The sequence below is a fragment of the Mizuhopecten yessoensis genome, unplaced genomic scaffold (genome assembly GCF_002113885.1).
Source record: "Mizuhopecten yessoensis strain PY_sf001 unplaced genomic scaffold, ASM211388v2 scaffold11045, whole genome shotgun sequence".
In the NCBI taxonomy this organism is placed as follows: domain Eukaryota; kingdom Metazoa; phylum Mollusca; class Bivalvia; order Pectinida; family Pectinidae; genus Mizuhopecten; species Mizuhopecten yessoensis.
In genome coordinates, this window is record NW_018408851.1 from 1117036 (window position 1) to 1129596 (window position 12561).

General features: G+C 33.0%; 1 protein-coding gene across 7 annotated transcripts in view; it reads left to right on the plus strand.

Moving 5' to 3' along the window:
- Positions 1–11924, plus strand: part of LOC110464961 — an 80065-nt gene extending 68141 nt beyond the window's left edge. For 4 of the 7 annotated variants that reach the window (XM_021520477.1, XM_021520471.1, XM_021520474.1 and 1 more), the window contains 4 exons: positions 1014–1237; positions 2810–2827; positions 4113–4284; positions 7841–11924. In XM_021520477.1, coding sequence (XP_021376152.1) covers positions 1014–1237; positions 2810–2827; positions 4113–4284; positions 7841–7976 — 550 coding nt within the window. In that variant the 3' untranslated portion in view covers positions 7977–11924. Of the gene's footprint in view, positions 1–1013; positions 1238–2809; positions 2828–4112; positions 4285–5776; positions 5815–7840 lie in introns of all 7 variants that reach the window. The other 3 variants (XM_021520475.1, XM_021520478.1, XM_021520472.1) reach the window with 3 other exon arrangements.
- Positions 11925–12561: the final 637 nt, after the last annotated feature.

A 12561-nucleotide genomic window follows, 5' to 3' on the forward strand; every position in this document is an offset into this window, starting at 1 on the left:
CATATTTGAGTTCATAATTTGCAGCAGATCCTACTTTAAATAATATAATATTATTTGAAAGCGTAAAACATTGTTTTGATAGTTTTTTGGACAAAAAAGTGAACCCTGTCGTACACCTTTGGAAGGCATCACTAAATAGTTCATAGCACAGGCCCTGGGGACCTTTTTCATTTTTCAAAAATATCTCATGGGTCGTGTCTTAGGGAGCTACAAATATAACCCAGTAATGGTTAAATTGCTTTGTGGGCAAAATTCTCTTGTTCCTGTAACAGGTCCTTTGGTATCAGTTTTATGACATGCGGTATGACATGGTATTTTGTAATAGATTGTACATATCCATAACGATTTTGTTTTGCTGACCGTGCTTTTTATGACTGGGGGAACCTTGCATGCGTTTTATTCTGCCTTCACACTTCACACATATGCTTTCATTGCAATCAAATGAAATGTCACAAACGTGTTAGTGTACAACTTTTTGCAGCACATGTTTCTTTTGCAGTCTTGCAGTGTCCTTAGGTTAATTGATGAAAACAAAATAATTGCAACCTTGAATATATTGATTACTGACATGTCCCGTTTAATTTCCATACATTATGCTATGTCTGTACTTGATTCTGCTATGAGTGCATCTACATCATATTTGCTATGCTTTAATATATCCATTTGTATCAAAGTCTTCAGTTAATCAGACCATTCCACCGTAACAGACTTAAGTATTTGTGTACATTCGTATTATCCATGAATTCTATGTTTTGTTTAAATTGAACAAAAATTGTTATTTTATTATAGCATGATTAAAAAAGCAAACGTCAAGATTTAAAAATCACACGAGCAAATATTAAAATGGTCATGGAATAGGAAAAAAGCATGTGTATGAATTAATCTCCAGTCTTGCTAAGTTTTCATGAACTTGTATGTGATGCTATTTTTCATCATTACAATGTAAAAGTACAATGAAGTCTTCGTAACAATCTGTGATAAAAAAAAATCAACGACATAAATTACCATTACAGACCGCATGTTAGCAAACAACGTATGTCTGACCGGGCGTATCGGAGTGGTGACAGCAGTTTGTCGGGAAACCCTATAAACCTAGGTACCGATTTATTGGATAATAAGTCGCCTATGGTACAATGGAATACCAAATTTATCCCGATGCAACTGCGAACACAACCCTCTAATCTAGCACCAACTCAGCTACAGAGAGTCAACACGACATTACTGGGTGATCCGAAAGGTGAGAGACCAATTTTCTATTTGAATATTGAAATAACTTATCGAATTGCAATTTGCATTTTATTTTCTGATTTAAAAAATAAATAAATGACATTGTAATCTTTAAGTAATAACATCATTTGAATAAGGTTAAGATCCAGTAACAAACACACTGCTAAATGAAAGGAATATACTAGCCACAAGTAGTATACAATATACTCGATAGTGCTTTGATATGGCGGGTATTTAAATTTGCGGTTCTGTTTCGGAGCAAAGTTGTGGATTTGAGTTTCTCAAAAAAGAAATGAAAAGATATGGTCCTTACTAACTGTATCAGCAGCGGTAATAAGTTCTCGGAGTTAATACTTTCCGGAGTTTTTCCAAGGCCGCAAATATAGCAATGACAACAGTCTTCATGATATATAACCACTATACGATGTATAGATGTTCTTCATTTTAACAATCTGTAAGACAAGACATACACATTTACTGAAAGACATACATTTGAGTTTTGTTCTTTATTTAATATTAAACGTAAATTAAAAAGTACACAGAACGCAATTAAAAAAATATTACCTATAATGGACCCTTTTTAAATTCCTAGTTTGTTAAAATAAATTGATTTCATTTAAAAGTCGCATATGGATACAGAAGATTACAAGAATTAAGCTGGAATTCATCACATTGATATGCGCCGAAAATTACACAATTCGTTCTGCAGGATAAGTTAAAATATGACTATTGGCTGGTAATGAAACATGACTACTGGCTGGTAAATAAACACGACTACTGGCTGGTAAATAAACCCGACTACCGTCTGGTAGTAAATAAACATGACTACTGGATGGTAAATAAACACGACTACTGGCTGATAATTAAACACGACTACTGGCTGGTAAATAAGCACGACTACTGGCTGATAATTAGAAACGACTACTGGCTGGGAAAAAAACATGACTACTGGCTGGGAAAAAAACACAACTACCGTCTGGTAGTAAATAAACATGACTACTGGCTGGTAAATAAACACGCCTACTGGCTGGTAAATAAACACAACTACTGGCTGGTAAATAAAGACGACTACTGTCTGGTAGTAAATAAACACGACTACTGGCTGGTAAATAAACACGACTACTGTCTGGTAAATAAGCACGACTACTGGCTGATAATTAGAAACGACTACTGGCTGGTAAATAAACACGCCTACTGGCTGGTAAATAAACACGACTACTGGATGGTAAATAAACACGACTACTGGCTGGTAAACATGGAATAAAGAGTTAAATAAATCTACGTATGTGTGTCGTTACAGAATGACTTAAGAAGTGTAAATGCAAATATTAGAAATCCATTCTGCGAACTTTGTTGAAATACTTATATCATTTCTTAAAGATATTGGTAAAAATTGTAAAAGATGACGGTGAGCTAGTGTATACGATATTTTAATGTTAATCAGTGTTTTGTTGTACACTAAACATTCGATCATTCAATGCTTTGTTGTACATTACACTTCATTCCTGTTAATGTTTGATGTAATCTATTGATAAATATTACCATAAAATAAAATGATGATATACCATTTTACCACGGTCAGATCGAATTGCATCAAAAGGTTTGTTTTACAAGCACTTTTTGGGTTTTATTAGAGCAATTTGCATGCTTGATTAAAACTAGAATAACGATTTTTCTAAACTTGTTTGGACTTAGTTTTATCCGTATCCGTTATGAGGTGTGAAGATTTTGCAAAATTATAAACGTCATTGCATACTTTTTGTTTGTTTGGTATTTTTGTTTTATTAGAGTTTTGTTCTGTTTTGTTTCCATTAGTGTTTCTGTTTTGTTATGTTTTTTGTTTTCAATAGTATTTGGTTTGTGTTGTAATGTCTTGTTTTCTTGTTTGGTTTTTAAACTCAATGTAGTGCATTAGTGGTTTCAGTGTCTGCTTCCTTAGGGATATTTTGTAAGCTTCTTTATTTTGAAAAAAACATCGTCTGTATTATCGTAGAATAGCCTCCTTGTGTTAAATGAATTCTTATTATGATAATTAAGTATATCAAAAACATCTCTGTTCTTGTTACTGTAGTAACACCTGTTTTTCCAACCACTGATTTGCGGGAGTTTTAATTCGCAAAACGAGACAAAAGTTAATGTGTCGTTTCTGAACTGTACTTCATTAAGTAAGAGTTTTCTCATTCGATGCACCTTCTGCCTGAAATGATATGAACTATAGTTATAGATAAGAGATAAATAGTAAATATGTTGATTTATCAATATTTAGTACATAGAATGTTGTAGACACTGAAATAATATTATTTTGTAGTCTAACACTAAACTCTTATTCTAGATCTTCTTCTTCAAAGGCCAGTGCATCAATGAAAAGCAGAGACAGTTTATCTTGTCCTTACTGTGCTTTGAATAGGAATAAACATTCACAAATTGGAATCTCCGGATTCGTAGATATTTTCCTGTATATTAATTATAATAAAGCGCCGATGTTAACTGGAATAAATTCAGGCATGATACTGGCCTTTCAAATCTTGACTTTCTGCATGTTCTATTCTGACATTACTTCTCATCACAGAATCACGCATGAAGACATTCTGTTTTGAAGAACACATGATTTGATTTTCATTAGTGTTAAAAGGGTCTCTTAGTTTTTTTAAAAGAAAACCACAAAAATACAGCACAACATTATTAAACGGCTAACCAAAAAGTCCTTACTGAAGTACATACATATGTTTTTCACATGCCGACAGTTTAATCGAAACAAGAAACTATGTTCACCATAGTGCCAAGGGTAAATCGTGTTTCACGGCGGAATGTCTTCAGTTTTATTTGATTTATTAATAATAACTTGTGTGTGAACTAAACTGGCTATTTTCGTGCCTTGGCTACAGGTATTCAATTTAAGCGTATTGAGGCGCTGACAAGAAGTCAGACTCTGGTGGACATGCGTCAACCATTGGGCGTGTCCCCTGGGAGCAATGCACACTCTCTGACTCTCGGGGAGCAAGCGGAGATGTACCCTATCTCCACTGTTCCCACACACAGAAGTTCGGCACGAGACAGGTTTGTATTTGTACAAGAACTTTATCTCATAGGTACCCGGGAGTGTGCCGTTTGTATTTGTAAAGGGGCAAGTTATTTTGAGAGATGCTTTATTTGCATAATAACAATACTTTTAGCCATTCCATTTTGACATTTTTTATCATTTTTATTGTTCAAGTAGCACGAAAAACCATAGAGTGAGATAAAGCTTGACTTGATGAAACTTTGAATATTTTTATTGAATCACGCAAATTGTATTTCCTCACATATTATTAGTATTAAACGAATGTCACATAATGACTCACGTTGACGTAGTAAAACTCACATTGTTAACAAATAAGAAGGTCAATGTGTCCTACTCAACTAAACTGCACCGAAGGTACAAATTATCAATCACTGGTCCTGTTCATGAAAATGATTGTGATGAAAGAGAACGTCTTGAAACAATCAATATATACCTGTTTATGTATCATTATCCATCTCCTATATAATATTACATCGAAGAAGACTTTTACTTATCCAAAATACTGAGATATTTATCTAACCAAGCAATTTTTATTATTGTTTTGTGTTATCGCTTTGGAGGAAAAACCTATTATGTTAGCATCACAGAAATATGTAATACGCTCGATTGAATAGGTTGAGAAGAATATCCTTGTTGACTTTGCATGATCCTTACAATCCAGGGAGGATATTTTGTTGCTATCAAATGTGAATGAACTTTTTGTTTTGATTTATCTATTTCAGTTGCTAGATATTCTTAATTATGGACAATTAGTTTAAATTAATTTCTAAATATTCTTCAATGTGGACAATTACACCAAAATAGTATATAATAGTATTATAAACCGTTAGGCCAAGATGCGCCTTGAGTAATGTTAGACCACCATTGCGAACAGTAAGACCAACATATGATTATGTTCAAGTATGCTTGAACCATGATGAAGCAGTTGACTGGGATATTACGCTATTCATAGTTCATCCTTATTATAAGTACAGTACTTTAAGCATGTATTGCCTTTGTATGAGAGAACATTTAAGTAACATTAAGAAACATAATACTTTACATTTCTTCAAAGGGCAATAATTATACATACACCACATCTAGAAATTGGAACGGAAGAACCCGTTGCCAGAATATATGATTCTTGTCTGCCGGTCGCTTTATGTGTTCAAACAAATCAGACGCACTGACATATATAGATGAGGTATATTTTTATTCATAATTGACCAATTGAACAGGGCACGACAAATCTCCACGTCAAAATAGTTACTATAATGGATAATTTAGCAATATTGGACCACCTGGCTAGGGCATTACGTTTTGTATGGTTTTAAATCTAATATCACAGTAATCATATATGGTTAGTTATGGAATATACAAATTGAACCATCTCTCTATTATTATTATATTACTGTTCATGTCATACTGAACAGCTAGACGCTGTTATTATAAGTATGACAGCCCGAATGGTATACAGGATAAGTGATATGGAAAAAACTTTCATTTCAGAGATTACATTTATAGCTAACAAGACATGTTCATAGATGGTAAGAATCCAGTAACACTTGACTGTATACATATTCTAGCTTCCTTTCCTGAAATGCCCTTCATCTGATATTGTATTGTACTTTCTTTTATTGTCATAATACATTAACCCACATGCACTGAACAAAAGACCAATATTTAATATTTCAGCCTTAAGTCAAACTCGGATTTGATTCCTATTTTAAACATTTTCCCCCTATTGATGTGGAAACTAAGAATGTTTTATTAATTACATGTTGTTATGGTTATATTAGCTCTAATTTCTTCTTTTCACAATATATCTTAAAAATCGTAATTTCTGCAATAAATCTACAGTTTGATGTAAAAAGGGTAAGACAGTTAGTTGTCCCACAGTGTAACTGATTTGGTCGCTCTACCACGTTGATTTCGCATGAAATATTAGCCCAATAATTCAATATTTATTTACAACTTTTTAATGCAGCAACACCGCCGTGCTTGTAATAAACACACTGTTTATGCCTGATTTTTTTTGTCATACTTTTCAGTCAGTAAATCAAAATAGTTTTCGTAATTTACGCTAGGTTGCCGTTTTACCATTTTGTCGCTAATGAACTTTTCCTATTTTGTTGAAATTCTTGAATTGCTTTGCATAATATTATGATGAATTGGTGATGGGAATGTTTATGCACGAATCAGGAAATATTCCAAGAAGGTAATGTTTATCAACGTGTGTTTGCTATTCTATAAGAATACTATATTGATGACATGTAGTATATGTCTGTCAAACAACAGAAAACATAAATACAATGTCCATATTTCAATGACTATTTCCTGGTTTTGTGTGATTAATTTGAAGAATTGTTGGTCACTTCCAGCTTGTTATGATGACTTCCGACGCTTTGTAACAAGTGAAGTTTTTATATTCTATTCTGCGAAGTTGCATTTTCATATACATGTATAATGCTGATATGTGGTTGATTTGCAAGATAATGCTAGTAAACATATATACATTTCCATGCGATCACGTGGATTATATACCATCAAACTATATGATATGACTTGAAAGTGAAATGCTAAATATGTATTGGTTAAATTATGTATTCTTGAGATGAAGTGAAAAAAACTAGAACCTAATAATTTATGCGGGCTTCGAAAAATAGCAGAACTGTGATAGCATGATTTAAGAACATACTTTGTCGTAAATAGTGTTTGACATGATATAATAGATGTTTTCTCATTTTCACGTTTTATGGATTTACCAACCTTTGTGTTTCATTTCATTTTTTCAATCTTTACCCCTTTTTGATATCGTGTAATGCATTTTGTCACAATTGGTGTTTCTAATGTTTACAAACATCGCAAGTGTCTAATTGGATGGCAACAATGCAATTAACGTGATAATCATCGAAGTCATAATGATTAGTGTTATTAATATAATTACAGAAACACGATTATAAAAGATGAATGAAGAAATCTTGACTTATTTTATAAATTGTCAAAGAGGGCAGTTTGACTCATCTGACTTATGGCAATGTATTGGCAAACGACTTCCAGATTGTGCTTGTTTAATTTGATTCCGTGTTGACACTTTATGCTGCCCTACACCACTTAATTGATATATTAATATGCACATGTTATTAAGACGATACTATTCTTCATACTAACATGGTTACGTTTTCGTTTGTTTGGATAATTTTCTTACAGACCAGTTCATTATTGAAACAATAATATTAAACAAATATGCAACATAGTTTGTACACTGTAATAATGATAAATGAAAAGGTACAAGTCTTGATAATTAACTACCAGTAATGCTAATCTTGTAATCATACACATACTCAAAGACTTACGCGCTGTACTCGAACGAAATTTATATATGGAACGCTATATATGTAAGTATGCACATACTATATAACACAGTATACCCATTTAAAATATATTAATTATGTTATTCTGGAAGGGTATTATAATGAAATGGACCACTTTCAAATTTAGTATCAACATTCTTTTGGGAAAACGACTGCACATTTTATGCTAGATTATTGCATTTATTTTATATTTTATCAGGGCTTCCACGGTTAGAAAAAATCCTCGAAGCCAACAGAGGTTAGCCAGATCGCCGTCAGCTCGTCATAAAGAGCCGGACTCGCTTCTCCTTCAACAGTCTTGGTCAAGCAGTGCTGCTATGGAGAGCGCCAGATGATGTATCTTTACAATACCAATGCCAATAATGCTGCAATGGAGAAGTTAGGAGGACACCCCTCTAAATATATTATTCCTGCAGTACTGCTCCACCAGCACTGTTCCAGTCATATAGTGAATCCCCAGCAGTACTATTCCAGCAGTGCTGCAGTAAAGACTGTCTACGTCGTACCTCTACCAGTACTATTCCAGCAGTGCTGCATTGAATACTGCCCATGTCGTACCTCCGCCAGTACTATTCCAGCAGTGATGCATTGAATACTGCCCATGTCGTACCTCCGCCAGTACTATTCCAGCAGTGCTGCGGTGAAGACCGCCTTATGTCGTTCCACCACAAGTACTGTTCCAACAATATGGCAATGGAGACTGCCTGGTGATGACGACGTTAACGCTACTTGTCTCTAACAATGTTTTTATGGAAATCGTAAGAACATGAACTTCAATAGAAATTACACAGAAGTGCAGTAATATAGATAGTGAGATGACGTCCACTAATGAATCAATTTAAGCTGTGTGATCAGTGCGCTGAATATGTTGCCTTGAAAAAGATATGATTTTCAGTTCAGATAAAATAATGACAATGCTTTTTATAATTTGATTGTAATATCATATAACCTATATATCATTCACTGTATTCGGTTTAGTTGCATTCAGCATTCAGTGTCATTTCCAATGGAATTCGATTTAACGGGTTCACTTTACTTTCCCTTTTCTTGCTAGAATAGAACTAAGCATATGTGAATTCTTCGAAAACCGAAGTAAAAAGAAAACATAATTTTCCAAAAATTTTCAGTTGGCAATTACATCAGTGTAGTATGCAAGAAACGCTATTTTTTTTATTTTTTTTGCATTATGTTAATTGTATATTCGTTTGTTTAGTGTGTCGAGTCATCCCCTGGACTGAAAATTTACTGATTTTATAGACAGAATATAAGTAACGGAATAAATTAAACGATGTCCATTTTCTGATACTTTACACGCACAGTAAGCTCAGTTTTATGTGTAATATATTTTATATGGGGAATATTACAACAAAACTTTACTTACCCCCGGCATAACTGTCACTCTAAAAGCGATAAGCTTTAAGGCCACAAAAAGTGACCAAACGCTCCAGTCTCTAGATCTGTTAATGGCGGTAAAGATAGGTTTCGGTCAATGTTTTATTGATAAGAACCTGTTTTGTGAACCACAAATTCTATCACCTAAATTTGGAATTGTTTAAGTGGATTTTAATATGCCTTATTGCTAAACATTATGCCTAGAAGGTTAAGCATTTGCAATATTGCTTCCATCTTTTGAGATATGGTTTCACAAGAAATCTTATCATGTTTAGACTAATATTTGTCGTAACATTGATTGACAACGAGCAATATGCAAACCCTTCTTCATTTCTAGATTCTCAGAAATCTCAGAATTTCATAGAAGATATACCAAAAACGCAGCAGATATCGATATTACTTCAAAAGAACGTGTTTAATTCTTTGACTGACGACAATGTTTTCCGAATGTTAAGGATTAAAGGGTATTTTGTCTTGCCGGTATACAATGCTTAAATATGCTAAAGGGCAATGTAATTTGTTGTAACTGAAACTCGTTAGATATAAAAGTAACATTTAAAGCAAACACACCACTGAAGAACAATAATGCCTTAGATATATTAGTTCATTTCGAGAAAAAATGTTTTCCGAATTAATATATGTATCATGTAAATATTGTCAATAACAATAGACTAGCGTGATTACCATTAATTGAATGCTTAACAAATATTTAGTGTCCCTTTGGACATGTGTTAAACACTTTCATTGATATACAGAGCACTTTGTATTACCTCCTTCTTAGTTAAGTATCATTCCAATTCAGTGTTAATTGTTGATATATTTAAACTGTCCTTGCAATGTTTAATGCGAAGTTTTTTTTAAAATCAGCATTAATCAACAATCTATCTCGTCTTATAAAAGCCATACAAGACTTGCATATTTTTGTGGCACAGTCTTGAATTCTAAGTGGCAAACTAATAGATATTTGCATTGCTGTCAATTTTGTTTCGGTGTATATGAAGTGGGTCTATTCTAGCTATTCATATTTATGTTATTATATTCAAACATATTCATTGTAATTGTCTATTCCTTTCAGAATTATGATCGAAAACTAATGGGGACAATTATATACATTTTTGGATTTCAAATATAATGAAATCGCTTATGAGCACGGCTTAGGCTAATATAATTAGTTGTATTACTATAAACAGAAGAAAAGGTATATGTTGGACCTATATATATATACATTGTTTTATGCTCAATCTAATTAAAACGTGGTGTCTATTTCAATATTTTCGTTATGCCCAAGATGTAGCTTTGATTAGACTGTTTTATGCTATAAATGACTGTGATGATAGACTGTTATTTTCATTATGTGTTTTTTAAGAACTATATATGCTTTTGACTGTGATAAATTTAAACTATTATATCAGATTAAGATAATTTAAATTCTAAAAAGCACCTATAATTAACTTTTATATAATGTATGGTAGGCAGCGGAGTAAAGATGGCAGATAAGGCAGTTCCTGTCAAACAGTGTTGTATTTAGAATCGAGTATGGATGGTTGGTTCGAAGTTTTGTTTCAAATCGCCTATTTGGGATGATCTGTTCTGTTTGCTTAAAGAATCTATCAGGAATCCCCATGAAAACTTACAATGGTTGCTTCTTGGTTTAGTTGGAGATCTCCCCGGGTCGTCTACTTTACAATTCGTTATTACTAATATATACTGGAATCCGACCAATAAATCACATTTGACAATAATATTCATGTCATACAAATGCGAAACATGTGAAGTGTTTAGTCAAATAACGACTGATTTTATTGATAATATTAGATATAATTGTTCAATCATAATGACAAATATATGTCCACTCGTTTTGTCGTTTTTAAATGTATTTTAAAGACAACCACATATCTTTCGAAACATCAGCTTTATATAGCGCATACATTATATTTTTCTGACCGTTCCCGCTAACAATGGAAATCTCGGACGTAAATATGTCCGTAATGTTCCATATTAGTAAATTGTCGAGACATTTCTTGTGGGGTGAAGTACAGCTGTTATGCTACTTTAATTCAAGAATGTTATTCTGTATTAAGACACACTGGACTAAACATTACCATGAACTCAAAATTGATTTTTATTTTTAAATTTTTAAAAACTGTGACATGCGCAGAAACGATATACTCTAGTAGTACTTGTAGTTAGTAAAATATTGCGTGTCGTAGCGCAAGAATAAAAACAATCATTTTTACTATATTTTCACTTTCACAGCATCAATTCACATTTAAGAGCGCTTCCTACGAACATTTTCATGAAAATTTGAAAGCATTGTTAATTTTGGATATTTTTTCCTAAAAGAGTGCTTTCATGCGAGTGTTACATACTATGTCACTTGATATATCTCGTATTGCTAATTACATTGTGTTATTGTCATATACTTGCAATATTATGTTACTCTTTGATAGAAGGTATCCGTGTGTATAATGGACGATTCCGAAAACTTCATATACTATGGCGTTATTTGGTTATGTGTCAGACTGATACCATTTTGGTTCTTTTCAAGTTTAACCGTCGCGATTCGGATGTTATCCTTGTGAATGAACGTCCGACTTGGGATGAGCTAACATATATATAACTTTCATCATTTTGTTGAAACCCACATGACAACTATTTTTCGTATTTAACTTTAAACAATAAAACCTAAATGACAGTTGTTTCCCTATATATAAGGTTATGCATTCCGATTATATTTATCTAAAATCTTTGCTGGGTACCAAAAACTGCGATATTTTCCCGCCAAATGTTGAAATAATGATTTCATCGTATGTATAAATGACTAAAATGCAATATTATCTTGACATGTTATAGGCTTGTACTTTAAAACGTGACGATTAAAACAATGTATGAAGAAGTGCTGTTTTTTTGTGGGTTTTTTTCTGGTAGTAAAGTAAGATACCAGACGATTTTGCCTACTATCAATAATTAAGATACATACATGGTATGCCTACTATTGATAATAAAGAGGGACCAATACTCCTTCGATCATTAGCTACAAGAACAATGGGATTGTTATCAATAGTATAAATTTAATAGCCGTGTGTTCCTACTATTAGTCTTCAAGATACAAGTATACTGTTCTAACTCCAATCGAAGTAAAAATGAATACTATGTGTGCTATCAGAGGTCAAAATATAAGAACACTGAACCTACTAACCACATTTAGAATTAAAAGAACAGTGCGCCTACTTTCAATAGTTAAAATAACATGAACAGAATAACTACCCATGGGGTAAGGAGGAATCCTGTCGATACGTGTAGACACAAGAGCAAAGGTCACTCGATAAAATAAGTAGCGAGGGTCAATGAATTTCACATGATGCCTTTCCATGGACTCTTCAATTAAGTTAAGCATATTAATAAGTACTTCCTTACTTCTTATTTCATGTGATTATTTTAGCGTCAATATGGACCGAGTCTCATTGACCAATAGTTTTTTTTTAACTCTGCTAATCCATGAGGGATGCAGGGGTAGTAGTTAGTTGA